The sequence below is a fragment of the Nothoprocta perdicaria genome, unplaced genomic scaffold, assembly GCF_003342845.1.
Source record: "Nothoprocta perdicaria isolate Ctin4 unplaced genomic scaffold, notPer1 scaffold_8, whole genome shotgun sequence".
Taxonomy (NCBI): Eukaryota; Metazoa; Chordata; class Aves; order Tinamiformes; family Tinamidae; genus Nothoprocta; species Nothoprocta perdicaria.
The window spans coordinates 364,177-383,416 of NW_020456087.1; the positions used below are offsets into that span (position 1 = coordinate 364,177).

The following is a 19,240-nucleotide window of genomic DNA, read 5'->3' on the forward strand; positions in this document are numbered from 1 at the left end:
ACCTTTTATTTTACATGAAAGCATTAGCAACCTTTAAAGCAGTTTCAGAGCTGAAGTTTATACGTCCTTGCTACTCCTTGAACCAAGGAGTGCTGCTGTTTTTTCCTGACATGACAGGCATTCTGAAAATACAGAAAATACAAGAAAAGTTTCACCCCTGTGCAGCTGGTAATTTGGATTTTGCATGGTAAAGGGAAAAGAACTACATGGTATCACACAGTGCCGGCTGTAGTCAGATTTTGCTCCATAAGTGACTAGAAAACATTTTTATTTTAATACATTTACAGTTTTATATTACACATGAAATTCAAGCTGGACATTGTAAAAAAAAGCCTTAGCTGCCTACCTGTTATAATGCCTATATGCACTATAACAGCTTTCTGAAATCCTCTTATGCAAAAATACCATCCTCCTCCAGCCGAAGCAGCCCCTAAGGGATGCTTGAAGCACTAAAACAAAACCTTGTATTCGTCTCGGTAACTGTACAGGATGAGCGCGGGAACCCTGCAGAGGGAAGAAAAGAGGATTTTTAACTTTGGAAGTACAAGTTCAAAAGCTACCAGAATAAAATGTGGCAAATCTTAGCAGTAAAGCGTGGCAGCAGCAGAGTCAGGAGAAAACTGTAAACTTCAGGTTTTACTGTCCTTGCACTTTTCCCCTGCATTTCCCTAGCACATTCAGCTCTTACTCAGTGATGTGCAGGCTCTGGCCAAGCAAGGTTTTGTTTTAGGGCATGAAATGGGAAAGGAAAACGTAGCAGGGCTGGAGTGACATTCTCACCCAGCATATTTACGAGGTAGCAAGTGGAGTCTCTTGCTCAGCCCTGCAAGCTACAGGAGAAAAAAAAAAAAAAAAAAAAAGGTATTTTGATATTTAGTTGCCTTAGCAAACATTAAACATGAAGCAACATTGATTTTCTCCTCTTAAATGAGGATGCAACAAAATCAGTTTTTAGTCTTACTAAAACGATATTAGGTAGTAATTTCAAAGTGAAGAGCTCAAAAAATTTTAAAGGAAAATGATAACGGAAAATCTGCACCTACTGGGCAGATTTCAATCTGAGGCTTAAAGGGGGATGTGCCTAGAGGAGACCATTTCAGCCCTGACAGAATCTGACAAGGCCATTCCAAAGTTCAATCTAAATGTTTTCATGCTTAGACAACAGAAACAGGCTTTGCTGTATGTGCAGGAAGCGCCTGCCCCACCTGCACTTCAAGCTGAGCAGGCTGGCAAGTGTGCCAGCTTGGCCACAGGGTCCCTGCAAATCAAAGCTCCTCCAGCTTTGGAAGTGAAGCTGAGTCAGTGTGAGAACACAGAATGATCGGCTGGCAGCAGGATACACGAACGTGTACTGCAGCCCACACAAATGCATACAGCATAATACTGTGTGCTCTTCAGTTTTATGAGCAAAACCAGCAAATAAGGTAATAAAATAGAGCATGTTTCAAAAACTCTTAAAAAGATTTCAAAAAATGACCAACTGAAATTAGTATGTAACATAAATGACAAATGGGTGATCAAATAACTATGCCTTTTGTTTCATGTTAAGAGAGAAGAGTACTTAGTGACGTATTTTCTTACTGCTTTTTCCTTAAAAGAAGACAATCTGTAAGAGCATTTAGTAAAGTTCAAATGCAGAAATAATTGCATCTTTTATATTATTTTATACTATTGCTCTATTTATTATTATTTTATACTATTGCTTTACAACGTTATTACCTCTTTTCCATTTTGATGCTGTAAATCTCATCACAAATGGCTTGCAGATAAGAGCATCGCTGTTTTGGCCATCGTGACATCAGCTGGCTCACAGTAGCATCAAAGGTTTGTCTGTCTTTATCAAACTAGGGAAAAGAATTTCATAAGGAACATTATTTAGTGTTAAATTCTCTTCCTAAATATTTGTTCTGACAGGATTCGCTCTTCTGAAAGTTGGTAATGTCAACGCCCCTACTCAAACAGCTTATCAAAAAGACAGGTTATTTCAAACAAAATTTGTATAAATATCACTTGGCACCTTGGACTGTTCTTAAAAATATATTAAGAAACTTAATATATTAAGAATAAGACTATTAAGGAACTTAACACAGTTTAGGAAAACAAACTTTCATGTACTTCAGTATAATGACAGTCACAAGTGATTTATCTTGCAAGATGGCCATGCTGATCGTGCACATGTTCCCTTTTTGGAAGTGTGATAAACTGTCTCCACTATCTGGATAGACTGGATCAGCTAAGGATTTGGATGATATTTTATGGTATTACCAGCCAAGCACTGCCTGAGAACAGCAGACCCAAAACAGGACTGGGAGTACCAGATCCACTCCCAGGCCACACATATTTCTTTTCTCATTCTTTAGAGTTTTTTGGAGGAGTAAATCTCTCTAATGAGAACTTCTGACTTTAAAGCCACTACTCTCACCAAAGGAAGAAAAAGAACTTTTTTGTTTGTTTTTCCTAATGAAGAGCTTTTTGAGTCGTTAAAGTGGCCAATAGAGTACTCATAAATCCCTTATTTACCCTGGTCTCACTAAGAATTGGCTCAGCTATTGCACTCAAAACAACTGCCTCTGTATTTGAGGTCCTCCTTCATTAATACCTCCAAAAGAGCCTTTGCTTAGCCTGCATATTAAAGCTTACTGGTTCTAAAAAGCAGCAGTAAAGGAGCAGTAAGACTTAATCTCATTTAACTATTCTTAGGGGAAAGCTGAAGTTCTGCATTAAGGCTTCTGATGGTGTCTGTGCATTTAGCAAAATGATTTTTCTAGCCTCATTTGAGCCCTTTGGCTAAAGAACTTTGCAGTTTTAAAAACCAATTCAAACTCCTTTGGGAGGAAAAAAAAAAAAAGTTATAGGTAAATTTTACATTCAGCTCCAAAACTTAAAATGTTCCATTAGGGGTTCAATTAGAGATTCAAAGACAATCCTTATCTGCGTACCTCTAATGATAAGAAATGTATCACAGTTTCTTTTGGCAGATCTACCTGCAAAAAAAAACATAAAGAAATCAAGTATTTAACAGTTCTTATTCCTGTCGTCAATTTTCCAACTTGAGATTATCCATATAAATGAGAGTCGGAAATTCCGATTTCCCCAGATGAACCCATACTGACAGAAGCAGGAAGGTGCCACAGCTTTTAAACATTTTAAACAAGCTGCTCAAGACAGATTTTGTTAGGAAAGCATGTACCCGTTTAACATGCTTTATGATATTCTTAGCAAAGCCTAAAAACTATAAACAAAAGCCACGATGGTTTAAATGATCAAATCCAGCAGGAACAAGTTACTCAATCTTCTGCCACCAGAGCTGGGACAGGTATAGACTAAGACTTTTCAACTACACGCTTGTTTAACAAGTATTTTGTTGTGTGCAACTCTCCAATACTCACGGTATGAAATACTTGTCGAGTATCAAACAAATGGCTATTTGTGCATCTCACTTAAGCCACGAGTTTATTTTGGTTACATTTGCTATTTCTAAGTTGAAACTAATGGAAATATATATATATATATTTTTTTCAAATAGCAATTGCACCACCCAATTAAATTAAGGGGTTGAAATTAATGCAAGTTTGTACAAAATACTTACTGCTAAAATCTCAATCTCACTTGTTTTCTGCTGCAGGCTAGAAATGAATGTCTGAAGTCTTGTTTGTACCTGCCAACAAAAGACAGACAAAAGTAAAATACACACTGCTTGTGAGACACAGGTTGGCAACACTTGCTTTCTGTTTTACAGATTGCCAAAAAGAAGCTGCTGCTTCGAACAAAAGATGTAGAACTCAATCTTATTTAAGCTAAAATTTACATTTAATGTAACTTTCAGTAACAAATTCATAATAATCTTTGATAAATACACAGTAGGAAGAGTAATTTTTTTCATATGGCTTTTTATTTAAGACCTTCAGCTAGAGGCAACATACTGAAATGCATATGGAGTATGTCTTACAAACATGTTGCACAAGAAAACCAGGCTGACCTTGCAACTTTAACATGCCAGAGCATTTACAAGAAAGAAGAAGTTTCAGAATCACTGATGTACAGTGAGATTTCTTTATACACCGATATAATGATAGCTGTGCCACAGCCACGTTACACATAATCCCCATGGTCCTAATTTATATATAATATTAATATTATATATTAATATATAAATATATAATGTATTATATGTATTTTATATATATAATTTTATATATAATATATATTTTATATATATAATTTATATATATACACACACATAAAAATTCTCACCTTCAAATCTCTGTCTCTTTTATGAATTAAGAATAAACAGAACGTAAAAAAATAACTTAGGTGCTATGGAAAATGTGAATTCCCACCTTAACTCCTTAGGAATAATTCTTGATGCTGATTTGTGTGCCCACATACCTGGATTTCTTGCCGACGTCTGGCACTGGCAGACAATTTTTCCGGAGCTATAACACTAACGTTAGGCACTATGAGAGTTCCATGCGAGTCAAACACACCTAGGATAAAAACAGAGAGTTTGAGCATACAGCCAGTGGTTATACAAAAAGTAATAAGAAACAGAAAATTCCCAACTATTAATCAATGAAGAACTATATAGCATAGGTCCAAAGGTCACAAAGGAAACAATTTAAGTCAAGATAGGACAGTGGAACGCGTGCTAGTAGATTCTCAAATGCAAATTTAAGACTTCGAAAGACTGGAAGCATTAAAAAATACTGGTATTTTATATCAGCGTTCCCTGGAATTAATCCAAGTTCCAAATGAAACAATTCTACAGATGAGTGTAATAATATCTAAAATCCCAAAGTAAAGCTATTGAAAGAATGAGGCAATGATTAATGCTCAGTCCAACAGTAGATTCAATGAAAATAAAAAAATCAGCATTTAACCTTGGAGGTGCTTATTTTGAAATCTAAATTGTTCAATTCTGTTAATTATAGAAAAACTGAGTTGTGTGGCAACCTTTGCCCCACTGTTATGAAAGATAAAGATTAGTTTTCTTAAACCAAAAACAAGAAAACACCACTTTTATAACATTTATAAGACATAATTATCAAAAACATGAACTTTATGCACATAGCCAAGTACTTTAGATTTTATCTGCAAAATTCAGTTATCAGACTGAAGAGTCTGATAACAAAGCTACAGTTAGATATGCAAAGATATACTCACGTCAAAAAAAAACTAGTATAGGTGAAATGAGTTTCAAGATTCATAATCACAAATCACATAATTTTATCATTTTTCATTAAGATGACATTTAATTTCTCATTTAAATGCTCAAGCTTTGGGGGTTTTTTTTGACTTCCGCCAAATTAACTGCAGCAACCACTGCTTTTATGCAGAATGTTCTATATGTTGGTCTGAGCAGTTACAATTTGTTAATCTGGAGAAAAAAATCAGCTTTTGGTTGCTCAGGACAACATTTGTGATCAGGAGGAAGTGTCTCTAAACAGATCTACTGCTGGAAAATATTTTATTTCTCTGAATTTGGCAAGACATCTAAAATGATCCAACACAATTTTCTTTAAAAGAATATTTCAACGGAGACAGAAATCAAGATGTATTTTCTATAACTAGAGCTCAAATACCTGAAATATTAGCAAATGATCCCTTTTGATTTTGTACTGAGAGATTATCTGAGGTTTCTCTAAAAATAAACAAGAAAAACAGGGAAACAAATTTACATAATGAAAGAATATAGCAATAACTCTGGATTCCAGATTATCATACAAGTATGCTATTTTATTCCAACAGTTTAAGAAATTTATGGAGATTCCTGCAGCTTAGATTCTGCAGCTTAGATTTTCTACTCTGGAGCAGGTAGTAAAGGGTGCAAAAGGACTGAAATATAAAATCTCCTCTAGCAAGCCCAGCAGGCCATATACTGCAGTTTGTGAATTTAATCTGCAACTTTTAATGAGTTTTTGTGAGGAAATACTAAGGCATCAAAGTAATATTTATAATATCCCAGAAATTAACAGAAGCTTTTCATTATAAGTTTGCATCATCTTACATATTTTCTGTACTAATTTCTACTGGTCCCTTACCTAGTAATTTTACCAGGCAATCTAAGTTTACCTAGTAGAAGTTGGATGATGTGGCTGCATCCCACGCCTTTGCCAGAAGGTATTTTCCCTTGAGGCACTCAGGTCACAGAGCTCTGCCTTTTTCCTGCACCATCAGCTCTGCCTCAGGAGGAGAGGGAGCTGCTGCTTTGATTCCCTGCTCCCTACAGGAAGGGAACAAGCACTTCCAGGCAGCCCTGCAGTGCATGCACTGCTAGGTGGGCGAGCAGCGCTGAACTGGCAGCTCGAGCACAGCTCTAGCTGAACACCCTGGTACTTTCTGAAATCCTAGGGATAGTTGAGGTTATTTTGATTACTAGGGAAAGCAACTGCTTAATCTCAGTGAAATCAGCAATTCTGTCACCTTTGCTTTCTTTTCCCCACAAAAGGAATTTGTCAAAGATCTTATCCTTTAAAGAATAAAACCAAAATTTAAGTAAGCATTTCTTAAGATTATTTAATTAGGAAAGCAAGCAATCACTTGTAACTTTGACTGTTTGTGTTCACTTGTTTCACTACTTACCTACCACATCTTTCATCACAGATTTTAGTTTTCAGTTTCTGCACCAGGTGATCTACCAAGTCAGACTCTAAAATCCTTTTCTCCGTCTGTCTTTCCTTCTCAAAGGATTTCACCTATGATGTATTTCAGTGATTCTTAGATTGATGATTCTTAGAACTGCATGTGAATAAATGGCTCAAATTTAAACGACAACAAACTGGATTAATCACCCACTAAAGGTGAAGCAGTCAAAGGGAGAAACTCTCATCATTACCATCATGACCAACCGATCGCTGCCAATTAAATCTTTAATTAGATTTTTTTTTGCAACCAATTTCCCTCTGCATTCCCAGAATCTGAACCACCTTGGCTATGTGTGCTTGATACATGACAATTAGTTTTGAATGGTTAACAGGTGTAAACACCACATTAATAAAAGCATAAATGGATTCTGACTTTTTTTCCTTTATGGTATAATTCTGGAATGGTGCCTGGCTTTCAGTTTCTCATAGTTACAGGCAAACGTTCCAACAATTTATCTGCTCAATCTTTGCCAGAGAAAAGACAAATCAAGCACAAAGCCATTCAACTTGTTATCATGCTCTTGCTTTTGCTAGGATAAAGTCATACAAAAGAAAAAAAGCACTCTGTAAGAGTCTCGTGGAAGGCACAGACACATCCCATTCTCTTTGTCATAAATAACTGTATTAACAAGTAGATTATTACCTCTGTTAAAGTGAGAAAGAGAACGGATGAGAAAGACCACGAAGTGAAAAATATTTAGATAATACAAGCTGGCTAGATGACACAGTTGTGCCAGATTGTGTCGAATGATTACTTTTTTCATTAAATGCATAAAGACCTTTTTCATAATTTTACAGAATCAAGGGTATTTTAGAACTGTTTACTTCTTTATTTTAGATTTACAATTTAGTTATATTTGTTTCGTAGCTGTAGAAAGCTGTCAACTGCAGAGCAGATTGAGTCAACTGACTTGCTTCATAATTTCAAGGAAATCTGAGACAATGGAAAAATATTTCCACTAAAGACAGACCAATAACTCATAGTGAAGCAATGTTTGCACTTATTTTAATACCTTTTCTCCTACTTAAGGAGCCTGGTGAATAACAATGTAATGGAGAGGTAAGAATGGAGAGATACTTTTTCAGAAGAATTTTCTACTACTTGGCAACTGAAACTGAAATTACCTAAATTCCACCTACTTGAGTTTTTTATAGAAAATGTAATGATCATCATCTTAAAAAGTGCAGAACAATTGAGTATACATCTGAAACACCAACAAAGCATCTGCCTGGCCCACGCTTACCTTTACGTGACTTCCCTCTTTATCAGACACCAGAGCCACATAGGTAATCCCAGAGCATCTGCAATATTCCTGTAGTTCTTCCTGGGACTAAGATGAAACAGGGCAGGCAGAACAGAACAGAAATTTGCAGATTATAAAATGATCACTTACATAACCAGGTCTCCTACCCTCAGTTAAAACAACCCGATGTGCAACAGTTGTACTCAGCATATAACCTGTAGAGCGAGGAACGCTTTATTAACAAGTCCAGAAGTGGAACTTTATTATGGATAGATTTATCTACCTGATGTTCCTTAAAAACTGCACTGGGGCTCAGCCTGCGGGGACAGGCGGGCAGTGCTGAGGGGACCCTCAGCCTGGAGCTGCCCTCACTCCGTGCAGCTGACACACGAGGCAGCGCCGCAGCTCCCCCTGCCCTGGCTCCGGCAGGGTATCTGGGAGGGCACTGCCTGCCTCCCGAGTGTCCTCCCAAAGGGAACTCGGACAGTAGTGGACGAGTGCAGTGCTGTATTGGCTCCGATGTCACTGGAGCCCAGGATGCTGTGGCTGTGCCTGCGGAGCCCCTACGGCACAGCCGGAGTCTGTCTGCGTTTCAGGAGGTTCCCAGGACCAACTGCAGGCATTCTTGGCATGAAGTAACATCTACAGAGATCCACTCCTAGGGTAACATTTATTTTTATTTCACCTCCTTTCTGTACTGTACAAGTCTACATCTGAGCTAGACACTGTAATTCTCTTCCGAGTACAAAGGCCAGAAGGGCACTTTTGAGACACAACTTCAACTAAATTTGCACGATATCTTCAGGGTGACATGAGGTTCCAGAAGTGCTCGTTTCTCTCTGCTAAGTGCAGGGTCTAAGCAACAGTAAATATTTACAAGGAAACCTCAATCAAACAATTACTACCCCAACTCAGGAAGAGCTCAGTCCTGCAGGACTGACACCTTGGACACTTTGCCATGGACACTGGCTCCACACTGGCTCCAGGAGGGTTTCACATAAACCTGAGCCCAACTGAGGCCACTCTCGGTGCAGAACTTAAGAGATCTGCTTGCAATACTGACTCGGCAACAGGGTGCAGGGCAGCACCCAACAAGAGCAGAAACTGCCCAGATCTTCATCCCTTAAAAACTGCAGGAGGAAGAGAACCCAGGGCAGTTGTAGGTAAAGCATAAGGATTCAGAACAGAGGAATCAAAGCGTGGAAAGGGCTGTGCTGAATGAGTGCTAAAAAGTCAGGCAGCACGTGAGTGTCTCAGAACTGTCTCTTCTGCAGCACCTTGCTCAAAAGGGGTGATTCATGGTATTTCTTTGCTTAGTTATCAGCTGACACACTTTAAGCTGAACGAGAATAATAATCTTCTGATAATTGCAACTCTTATTAAAAGATACTTCAGTTGACATATGTAGGCAAACCCATACCTGGGACCAGTCGTACATTATTTCAGCTGGAATTCCCACAGTCCAGAGCTTCTGAACAATATTGATAGCTCTGCCCATTGACATCTGCCCAGCACTCACTACCAGGAGGTCACAGGAGCTGGCAGAAACCTTAAGTAAAAACAAGAAAAACAATATTAGCAACCAGACCTCTTTTTTTCCTCAATATAAACCAGTCAATACAACAAAGGAGGATAAATGTATTATTGTATTTCAAAGCACATCAGTAGGAAATAAAGGGTTAGATTCACATCTTTTTAAAGCCATCATATTCCTAGGTATGTTTGAAAGTAATCATTTTGCTGACCCTTGCCCTCTAACAAATGGGACATCCATACAGCCTCAGCTGCAAGGTCCCTTCCACCTCCAGTCACTGTATCAGGCAGGGAGAAGTGTTAGGGGCAAAGCAACACTCACTAGCTGGACATCTAGCACGGCACCCTCTTGTCCAAAGCAGGACATTTTTCTCTTACCCTATGCACTGTTTTTGACCCCTTTCTGTGGCTACAAGTAGGTTACTGAACTGTCAGGACTAGGAAAAAACAAACAAACATGAAAACCTACAGAATCCTCCATGCTGGAAACAGCTGCAGTTATTTTATCTATAGCTATGCTGACTCCAACAGCTGAAGGAACTGGTCCTACTGTCTGCGGTCCTCTGAACTGTGGTATCTGAAAACAAGACAGAACAAAATAAAATCCCCAAATATGGTTATTTTTGCAACACATCTTTTTTTCCTATTTTTTTTTTCATTTATTAAAAGAGATGAGCACGCACCAAATGATCGTATCTCCCTCCAGCAGCAAGAATTTCAGGCACGGTTCTTTGTCTTCTTTTGATGTATGCTATGAACTGAAAGATAATGCCATTGTGCTGCTGTATTTTGTAAACTAGTCCCAGATTTATAGAAACCTGTAAGATATAAATGAATATGTATCTTGTACCATTATCACCGGCAAATGTAATTCATTTCCCATTAGCACTATGCATTAAAACACCATTTTCACATAAAGAAGACACATAAAAACACTGACAACCTCAAAAACTTTAAATAGGATTAAAAATCCTATTTAGAAGAACGCTTTACTTAAAGCATCACAAGAGAACTGCAGCAAAAAACCCAATTAGCAAGCCCCGGGGAAGGGGTGTGAGAATGTAAAACTCTCAGTAACCATCATGTTTTTTCCACCGTTGAAAATATTTATAGGTTATTTCAAAAATTTAAAATCTTTTATGTTCTGGGTAATGCGTTCCATCTTGACCAAAAAGATTCTATGTGTAACAATTAAATGAGAATTAAGCTAGAGATTTCTGACATGGAGAGGTCTTATTCAGAAAATTTATCTCTCAAAATCAATACCGTTATTATTACTTGTCATCAAAACACATTTTGATTTTTTTTTTAAAAGTCATTTGTTTCCTGACAAATGACAAGATCCAGTTATCTATAAATCAAGCAATTTATTAGCAGAATATCTTACAAACCTGAAGTTTTATTCCAAGCTGCTTTAACAGACCAATGATTTCCTCTAGATCCTTCATGCCATGCTTCAAGAGCTGAGTGACACCCGTTTTCTGTTTAATCATTGTGTTTAAAAATGGAAATACATTACTTGGCTCTCCCTTCTGCTCAATAAATCTGTAGAGTCGAGAAAGCTGGAAAAAAAAGTTTGTTTTACTAAGGATCACTGTATAATGTTTCCTTTAATTACTTGCAGGGTCTGAAAAAGACATTTAAGAGAAGAATAAAAAATGGAATGCAGCAATATGAGTGTACAGAGAGAACAGTCATACCATTTCCTAAGAGAAAGATCTATTTCGGACAGTAGTTACAACAGTTTATATTTCTTAATGTAGTTGAGTAAACTTCAAAGCAAATAAAATACTACTGATTTTTGCCAAGTTACAGGGAGATTAATATTGAAATAAAATTACTTACACTACTTGATGAGAGAGAGAGATTACAGAATTTGGCTTCTACTTCTCTCCTAGTTAGCTTTTCAGTCTGTAGCACAAGAAACAGATGCAAACATATTTAGAACAAATGAGTTAGAAATAAGAAAAAAAATACTACTGATGAGAATTAAAACACAACAATGGTTGTATTTATGACTGTAATAATATCACGAAAGAACAAAACTCTCTTCTGCTCATCACTTACTGAGGTCTATTTGGCTTGGTTACTTCAGTAACAACAACAACAAAAAGTGCCACAACTTTTCCTGAACAGCACTTCTGAATAAATGAATAAAAAAGAATACTGAACTGCTTCTGTAAATTTATTTAAAAAAAAAATAGAAAAAGCAATTGAAAAGAATAAAAATGTTTTTGTTGAGATTTATACACTCTCCTAGGATTCTAAGAGATTATTCTCTCTGTTTATAATCCAGAGATTGCTCACACAATCTCACAGTCTCTTCTATTTAAATAAAGGAATTAAAATTTTAATTTTATACCCTACTGGTTTTTAATTACACAGGTGAATAATTCTATCATACATATTTTAAAGTTCCTTTAAAAACATCTCAATCCAGAAGACAAGTTGTTAATATAAATTTGCAGCTTGAATATACTCAGCTTTTATGTCTGTCAATGTGTGTTCCTTGATAGGCTGGCCATACCCTACCACTCAGCTTAAAACGAATAATACGATACATTACAGTGATGAATACAAAGATTAGTTCAATAGCTAATATCTTACCACAGCATCATAGAGAATGATGTAGACTTGATTGAGTTTATCCTCTGGTATCCCACAGTGCAAAAGAATAGCTTTCAGTAAGGCAGTATGGTTCAAGTAAATACTGTAATTTCTTTCCTAGCAAATTACAAGAAAAAAAAAAGTTCTTCAAGTATTCTAATTTTTTTTAAAAAAATCCTAAGTTTTTAATAATTTATCCATTGTTCAAATCCAGTTTCAGACCTCTCCCTCCAACACCTTGTCTCCCACCCATAATTTAAGAATAAGAAGGTTTGCACCATTCCACAGAATTCTATTGTCTTGTCTATCACTTGTCTAAAAGGAGAGAGATATTTCAACAGTTCAACAGTTCAATTTCAAACAGAAAATACAAACAAGAAATATAAAAATTCTGTGGGTTTTTTTGAGGTTAAGGGAATATTCCTATTAAACACATTTGACTATATATTCACTTGGATTAAAATCTTAGGATGGAGGAAGAGTAAAAAGTGCTATGAATTATATTAAAAAAACACTCTGATTAGAGGATCTACCTGTAGCACTGGAAACTCTTGAATGATTTCTGAAATGGCATAAATGGTTTCTGCCACAGGCAGGAAGCTGTTTCCAGAGGAGGTGACGATGTCAAACGCGCACTCCAGCAGTTCTTTGGGATGACAGCGGTCCAGCTTGCGGGGCCTGAAAACCCGCTCTATGCAGTACCTAAAGAAAACATCGCAGCCCAGACGAGCCTCGTCAGTGCTCATGTCACCCAGCATGGCATCGGTGCAAAATGCCACCGCTCCAGGCCCCTTACCTTTTCAGGTTTGAGATGTTATTTCTAGCTACGTATCTTGCAAAAGGAATCTAAAACACAAAACAAAACAACAATAAACAGTGGTTGGAATGAAACTTTCTCTGGCTATGCTCTGGAAGTGGGGATGAGTCACTATGAAGGGGTTATCACTTCTACTGTCACATGTGTAATAATGTCTTCAATTGCTTGTCACGAGCAAGTAAGATTAACTCTTTTTGGTCCATGTCTTTAATAATAGTAAAAACATTTTCCTATGCAAAGAACTTCCAGAGGGACACAAATAACTGTCTCAATTACCCCAATGCACAGAAAATGCCTCACAATCTAAGGCTATTGAATTATATTAGGAGGTATTCTGCTGTTCCCATAAATATATAAAGGAGTATTAGCTAAAGACCTTAGCAGCACAATTTCCATAGTTAGTAATTCCAACAGAAAGCTCAGTATCATATATTCCGCACACATCCATAGGTGGATCATACCATACAGTGTGACGCTACGAGTGCAAAAGAAAGACAAGTCATGGTGACCTTATGTTAGTTCAATGGAATGTTAAAGTCAGGTTCTTTAATTGTCAGTAACAACAAAAGCCTTAAGCACTTAGGTATTAAGCATAAGTTAATTAACTACTCTAGCACTGCATGTAAATGGTCGTCAGAGTAGAAACGCAGCTGTGCATCCAGCAATCCCCTCCAGAGCAGCCCCACTGTGTGACTCCTAACAGCACCTGGCAGCAGAGAAGGGCACAAAACCACACAGTCTGTTACACATGTTGTCTACAAAGGTATATAAACAAGAAAGGAATACTGCACTTTTCCCTGGTCCCGGGAAAGGACCTTTTCCTTTGCGCAAGGAAAAGGACCTTATATATGCAAGAAGAACAGCAGCAGTGACATCTACTGCATTTATAATATGGCATTTATTTATTTTTTCCTTAGGAGACAACAACTACCAACAACAGCACTAGGGAAAACAGGAGCAGGCCTGACAGAGCCACCGCTTCAGCGTGTAAGTAGAAGCTTAAACCAGTATTTTACCTGGTTAATCAAAAGCATCAACAACCACCACAATTCTCCACCCCCAGCTTTGCCCGCAGGGAAGATACTACTCACTCTGAGGTCGTATGGAAGCATAACCAGCATCCCACTGTGATCCATGAAATATGAAGCGTCATTATGTTCATAGAGTTTTTTATTTCTAGGCATTAGCAGCGGAGTATGCAGCTTGATGGCTCCTACGCAAAGATGACAAAATACTATTACCCCCGAGTTTCAGAAATAGCATCTGCTTTTTACAAGCTCATAAACAACCAGAGAGAACAATCTCAAATAATACACATTGTTTTGAATGTCTTTAAACAGTGGAAGAAAGTCTACTGAAGAAAGCATCATCTGCTGATGTTTGGTCTTGCCCATGTCTTGGAAGTCACAGGAGCCCTCACAGAAAGAGAGGAGACCTGCAAATTCCAAGCATGGCAGAACCTGCCTCCCTACTCCGACACCATCTTTCACAAAGGCACACCCAAGGAACAGGCAAAAAACTATGAGGATACCCTGAAGTACTGCTTCAATCTAAAGGCGCTGCTCTGGAGATTACGTGTCATCCCAGTACCAGGGAACACCAAGCTCCTGGCTCTCCCCTCTCGAAAGGCACTGTAAGTGGTTTATGGTTCACTGTAAAACTTCACCAAGTCACCATTTCTTTTCTGACAAAAAGAGTGTTTGCTGTACTTGTATTCATACGGACAGATCATAATAAATCTTCATGACAGCCTTATTATAAACAATAACATATTTAATTATTGAAAAGATATATTCCTTACTGATCCCCAACCGGCTCCTTTATTGTAAGATGTCTCCAACTGGGTTTCAACATTTTTTCAGTTTTTAAAAGAGGAGGAAGAATAAGCCCCTTAAGTAAGGAAATGGTAATCTCAAATCAGATTGTTTATTGGAAAGAAGATATTCCACAATTCTCCTCCACTTTTTGCCAAGCTTTCCAAGAAGCTGAGTGAAAATATTTCAATTTCTTCTGAACTGCAGACAAATGATTTCCAAAGTTTGACAGACTTTAAATACAGAGATAGAAAAAAATACTTCTTGTTTGTTTTTGTATTTCCTAGTTTCTCATTCTTCTGTACTGCAAAATCCTGTCATTTTAAATCAGATTATGATATATTAGGAAAACTGCCCATTTCTATTTTAAGCATTTTTTTCAGAAAATAATATAATAAACCACTATAAAGTGATTGAAACATTTTCAGTGAGTCAATATGTGAATAAATTTTCTTTTATTCTTAAAAACTAACCTTCAGCAAATACTATTACTAACGATCAGGTAACGTAATGGAAAGTTTATCTGTCTCACACTATTAAACATCCCGACACCAGCTACGGTGAGGAAATTCAGAAGAGCAAATCATGGTTAAGAGTAGAGTCAATGAAACCCCCACTACACAGCCTCTGACTTTAAAAATATTTTTAATAAATATTCTTTTTAATACTCTTTCTTAGGCCAGCACATTGTGGCTGCAGTCAGAGGGAAGTTACTGCACTAGACAGATGCCTGGTCTCTCGCTGGAGGGCCGTTCTTACATTCCTATCTGGGTTTGATGTAGCACTTCCTACAAGCTAATCAGTACAACCGAAAACAGCCAAAGGACATCATATTTTCACTGTTCTTTCTATGGAGAATTTAAGTCATTGAGATTTGAAGCTGACAACTATTACGACAAAGTGAGAATAAGAGCAACACCTAATTTTAAGGCTCAAATTCAATGCAACTACTGTTGAACACACTTTGCAACCCATATGACAGCAGCAAAGCCAGGTCATTCTCCAAAATACATTCAATCACGAGAAAAAGAAACAAGCAACTTTGGTAAATAAACCCACCGTGTCTTTTAAAAATCCGGCTGACACTCTCACATACATGCTGCTGTATCTTGGCTGCCCAAATAGAAAAACTACCCTGAAACCATCACAAATAAAAAGTACATATGTAATTCATATGCCATGAACATTGTACGTCATGTAGGTAATAAGCATTCTGCTAGCCTCTCCCACTACAGTAAATTGTAATACTCTCATAATAAATAATAATTACAGCTATGCAACACATTATTCTACTATGTTAACTTGTATTTTTTTTATATTTAGAAAGTTTTAACGGTTCAGAAATAGTAAAGGAATATTTTAATTGCCAACATTTAAAAGTCAGAAACCAGTCGAAGCCAAAGCCATTAGGATGGGAGTCAAGTGCAAGTACTATTAATTTGATAGAGATTAAAAGTAGAAAAGTAATTGTGTGCATATAAGTTTGGAGCTTTGCTGCTACAATCAATCATTGCTTATTTCTTCACTGAAGGATTAAAGTTTAAATAGAGAAAGGGTATTCAAGAGCACTTGGCCTGGATTTGCGGTTGTAACTGGTAAGAGGAAACTCAGAGGCAAGGCCATTGTGGAAAACATGAGTGCATCTTACTCACAAACACCTTTCAACCCCCCCAAGAGGCAAAAGCACCCGCAGACCTTGAGCATATCGCTGTCATAGGTGTAGTCGATGGCGGGGGAGACGCGCTGGGCGAATATGCGGGTGAGCATGGTGCGGAAGGCCTTGCCGTGCACGTTGGCCAGCGTGTGGTGCAGCACCTCGTGCAGCTCGGACTCCTCGAGCTGCGGCGGCGGCAGGTGCTCGCTCCTCAGCAGCTCCACGGCGCTGGGCCGCGCCGCCGGGTCGTGCGTCAGCAGCCACGCGATCACCAGCCGCTGCGGGGGAAGCCACAAGCGCGCACGCGTCCCTTAATGGCGGCAGCCTTTACAGCCACAACCTTAGCCGTGCTGCGTTAATAACATTGTAAGACTACAGCTAAAAACAAACCAACCCGGAACTCGGATTGGTGTCGCTGGAGCGACACAGAATAGGCCGTGTCTGTCTGTTGTTCTGCTATGCTAGTTCTGCCATCTCTTTATTAACAAAGAGAAGACAATCTTACGCATAACAGCAAAGGTTTATGTGTATTCAAGAAGTGGGAATTTTCCTGGATGATGAAAGTTCCATTTGACAAGCATTCAAAAAGACATTATACATATTCTGGTAAACTGTACAAGATGGAAACATTTTATGCTACTAACAAGAACCAGATTGCTGGTTTCTCAGGCAAAACAGACAAAAGGCTGATGTTACTGACCAACAAGGGAGTCCACTTGTTTAAGAAAAACATTTCTCCCAATGATATAGAGCAGTATCATCTCTGGTGAACAATATCACCACTTCATCCCTGAGTCATGGAGGCCTGACTCAATAAAATGAGATTAAAAAAAAAGGAAAATACATTCAAATCCACTGTGTTCTGGCTGTCTCAATTGCCTCAGAGTAGCCATTTTAACTTGCATACTATTTGCTCTGTGACACAGACCCCTTCAAAAGATTAAAGCAGAGTTAAATCACAGCAACAATTTACCTGACCAGTGAGTCAAAGTTGACACTTAGAACTTAAAAAGCTTTGTGACTAAACATAGTATTTCTCTGCTCATGGAACTCTGTGGGTAGTGGTAACTTCACTTCCTTTATTCTTTTGAGAATTTTTTTTTACATTTGTTCTAATGCCATGTAATGCCAATAGTAAATTGGCAGAGATTACTAGTTTCAAGTTAAGTGGGGGAAAAATGATAACAAACATTTCTTGATAGGGAATACCTAATAGTTAAAATGTCCTCAAAATTACCTGCTTTGCATGCTTTACTTCATCAAAGTCTTCTGGAAATACAATAGTAGGCTATAAAAGAAGAAATATGTTTGAATTAGAACAGGCATCCAGCTTGTGCAGGCTAGTCTTATTTTCAAGTCCTTCAGCTTTAAGCAGTGAGACCAGGCATTTTTATAGCCCACAGGAAAAATAAAATCCACACGGTAGATTTATTTTGAAGAGCTAACAGCAAGAAAAAAAATGTAGCTGAAATGCTTTTATGAAGTTTTATCAAATTAAGTAAGAAACAATCCAAACCCAAAGACATTTAAGAAGTAAAATTAAACTCTACCAACTTGTTCCTGATCAAGACCCAAAAGGTCTGAACCCAGCTGTACTAAACTCACGTTCTCTTTATCTAATGTTTAGACCTCTGACATTTAGCACTATAAACTTTCACTGACACTGGGGCAAGCACAGATTGGTGTAATATCATTAGGAATTACACAGTGCATAAGACAGATGCCACTAGCAGCTCTAATTTTATTCTTCTCTTCTGTTACAAAACAAACTTTGTTTTAATGTTTTTTTTAAGGTCCTTTGCTTGGCTTTCCATATTTTCTTGCTCAAACTGTTGGACGTGTGCATCCGCTCTCTCTGTGTACTTACTAGTCTTAGTTGACTAAGAACAAATATTCTTTCTGATGCAGTAGTCATGGGGTGGTAGGACATTTCAAAGAATATTATCCCCAGGCTGAACAGGTCCACTTTCTAAGGAAGAAAAAATGAAAACCTAAATGCAATACCCGGGAATTTTCTGCCAGTAGAAGAACAATAATGCTTTGATTAAATTTCATAATGTATTAACACCTAAGAAGTTTGGGCTTCAAACCCTATACATCCAAACTGCAACATAATTTTTGTTATATGAAACATTCTCTTAAGACCTGATAATCTTCAATGCCTTCCATCTTGCCACATATCCATGAAAAAAAAAAACCGCTAAGTTTTCCTTTGAAAAAAATCACTGCTTGGAGATGTATCTTGTCTCTGCACACAAACAGAATTCTCTTTAAGGATAAAGAATGCATCCCCACTCCCAAATCCCTCAATATCACACTGGGAATACAGGAGAGCAAGATACACTTCTGCTAACGACATTTTACTTTAAGTCCTCAACAAACTGTAACATTCCCACTCTGTTCATTCATAAAGGTCATCCACGATTATCCGCCCCCAACTTCACCATGGTCGCAGCACAGCAGATGAACTGTCTGCCCACATCCTTGCACTCTCAGTATCCTCCCCAAGAAAAAGTTCTCCTTCCCTTGCTCATCTCAAAAGTCAAACCATTTTCCTGCTGTGAATTCATCACATGCTGCCATTTTATTAGGTCTACTTAATTATACCTGATTATACGTAGATTTAGTGTTTCCTTGGACCTCTGGACTGACATACAGTGCGGTACCAACCATCCCTGTCAAGCTACCTAAATGGCAAGAAGTAAGAGTATTAGTTTCAGGAAAGCAGCAAGGAAGCATTATCAAATTCAGGGAAGCCCAGTAGCTTTTGTTCTCATTTCCTTCAGACAGCAATGCAGTCCTGAGCGGGATATCCAGCTATTCCTCCACAGTTTGCCAAGCAGACAGCTCTTACCTTTGCATGCCAAGTACCTGCTTGTATAATTTTACAGACTTTTTGTCTGTCAGTACACAATGACACCAGATTT

The 19,240-nt window shown here is 37.8% G+C and overlaps 1 protein-coding gene across 1 annotated transcript in view; it reads right to left on the minus strand.

Moving 5' to 3' along the window:
• Positions 1-370: 370 nt before the first annotated feature.
• The window catches only part of EIF2AK4 (eukaryotic translation initiation factor 2 alpha kinase 4), a 35,504-nt gene continuing 16,634 nt past the window's right edge, over positions 371-19,240 (minus strand). The window contains exons 18-39 of the mRNA XM_026051719.1: positions 18,921-19,000; positions 18,181-18,282; positions 17,551-17,601; positions 16,355-16,591; positions 15,719-15,794; positions 13,937-14,058; positions 12,825-12,874; positions 12,562-12,730; positions 12,029-12,145; positions 11,267-11,332; positions 10,813-10,983; positions 10,105-10,239; positions 9,891-9,998; positions 9,309-9,437; positions 7,889-7,975; positions 6,583-6,695; positions 5,583-5,641; positions 4,390-4,487; positions 3,590-3,658; positions 2,940-2,984; positions 1,720-1,844; positions 371-504 (exon numbers count right to left, since the gene is read on the minus strand). Of these exons, the coding sequence (XP_025907504.1) occupies positions 450-504; positions 1,720-1,844; positions 2,940-2,984; positions 3,590-3,658; positions 4,390-4,487; positions 5,583-5,641; positions 6,583-6,695; positions 7,889-7,975; positions 9,309-9,437; positions 9,891-9,998; positions 10,105-10,239; positions 10,813-10,983; positions 11,267-11,332; positions 12,029-12,145; positions 12,562-12,730; positions 12,825-12,874; positions 13,937-14,058; positions 15,719-15,794; positions 16,355-16,591; positions 17,551-17,601; positions 18,181-18,282; positions 18,921-19,000 (2,264 nt within the window). The 3' untranslated portion in view covers positions 371-449. The remainder of the gene's footprint in view (positions 505-1,719; positions 1,845-2,939; positions 2,985-3,589; positions 3,659-4,389; positions 4,488-5,582; positions 5,642-6,582; positions 6,696-7,888; positions 7,976-9,308; positions 9,438-9,890; positions 9,999-10,104; positions 10,240-10,812; positions 10,984-11,266; positions 11,333-12,028; positions 12,146-12,561; positions 12,731-12,824; positions 12,875-13,936; positions 14,059-15,718; positions 15,795-16,354; positions 16,592-17,550; positions 17,602-18,180; positions 18,283-18,920; positions 19,001-19,240) is intronic.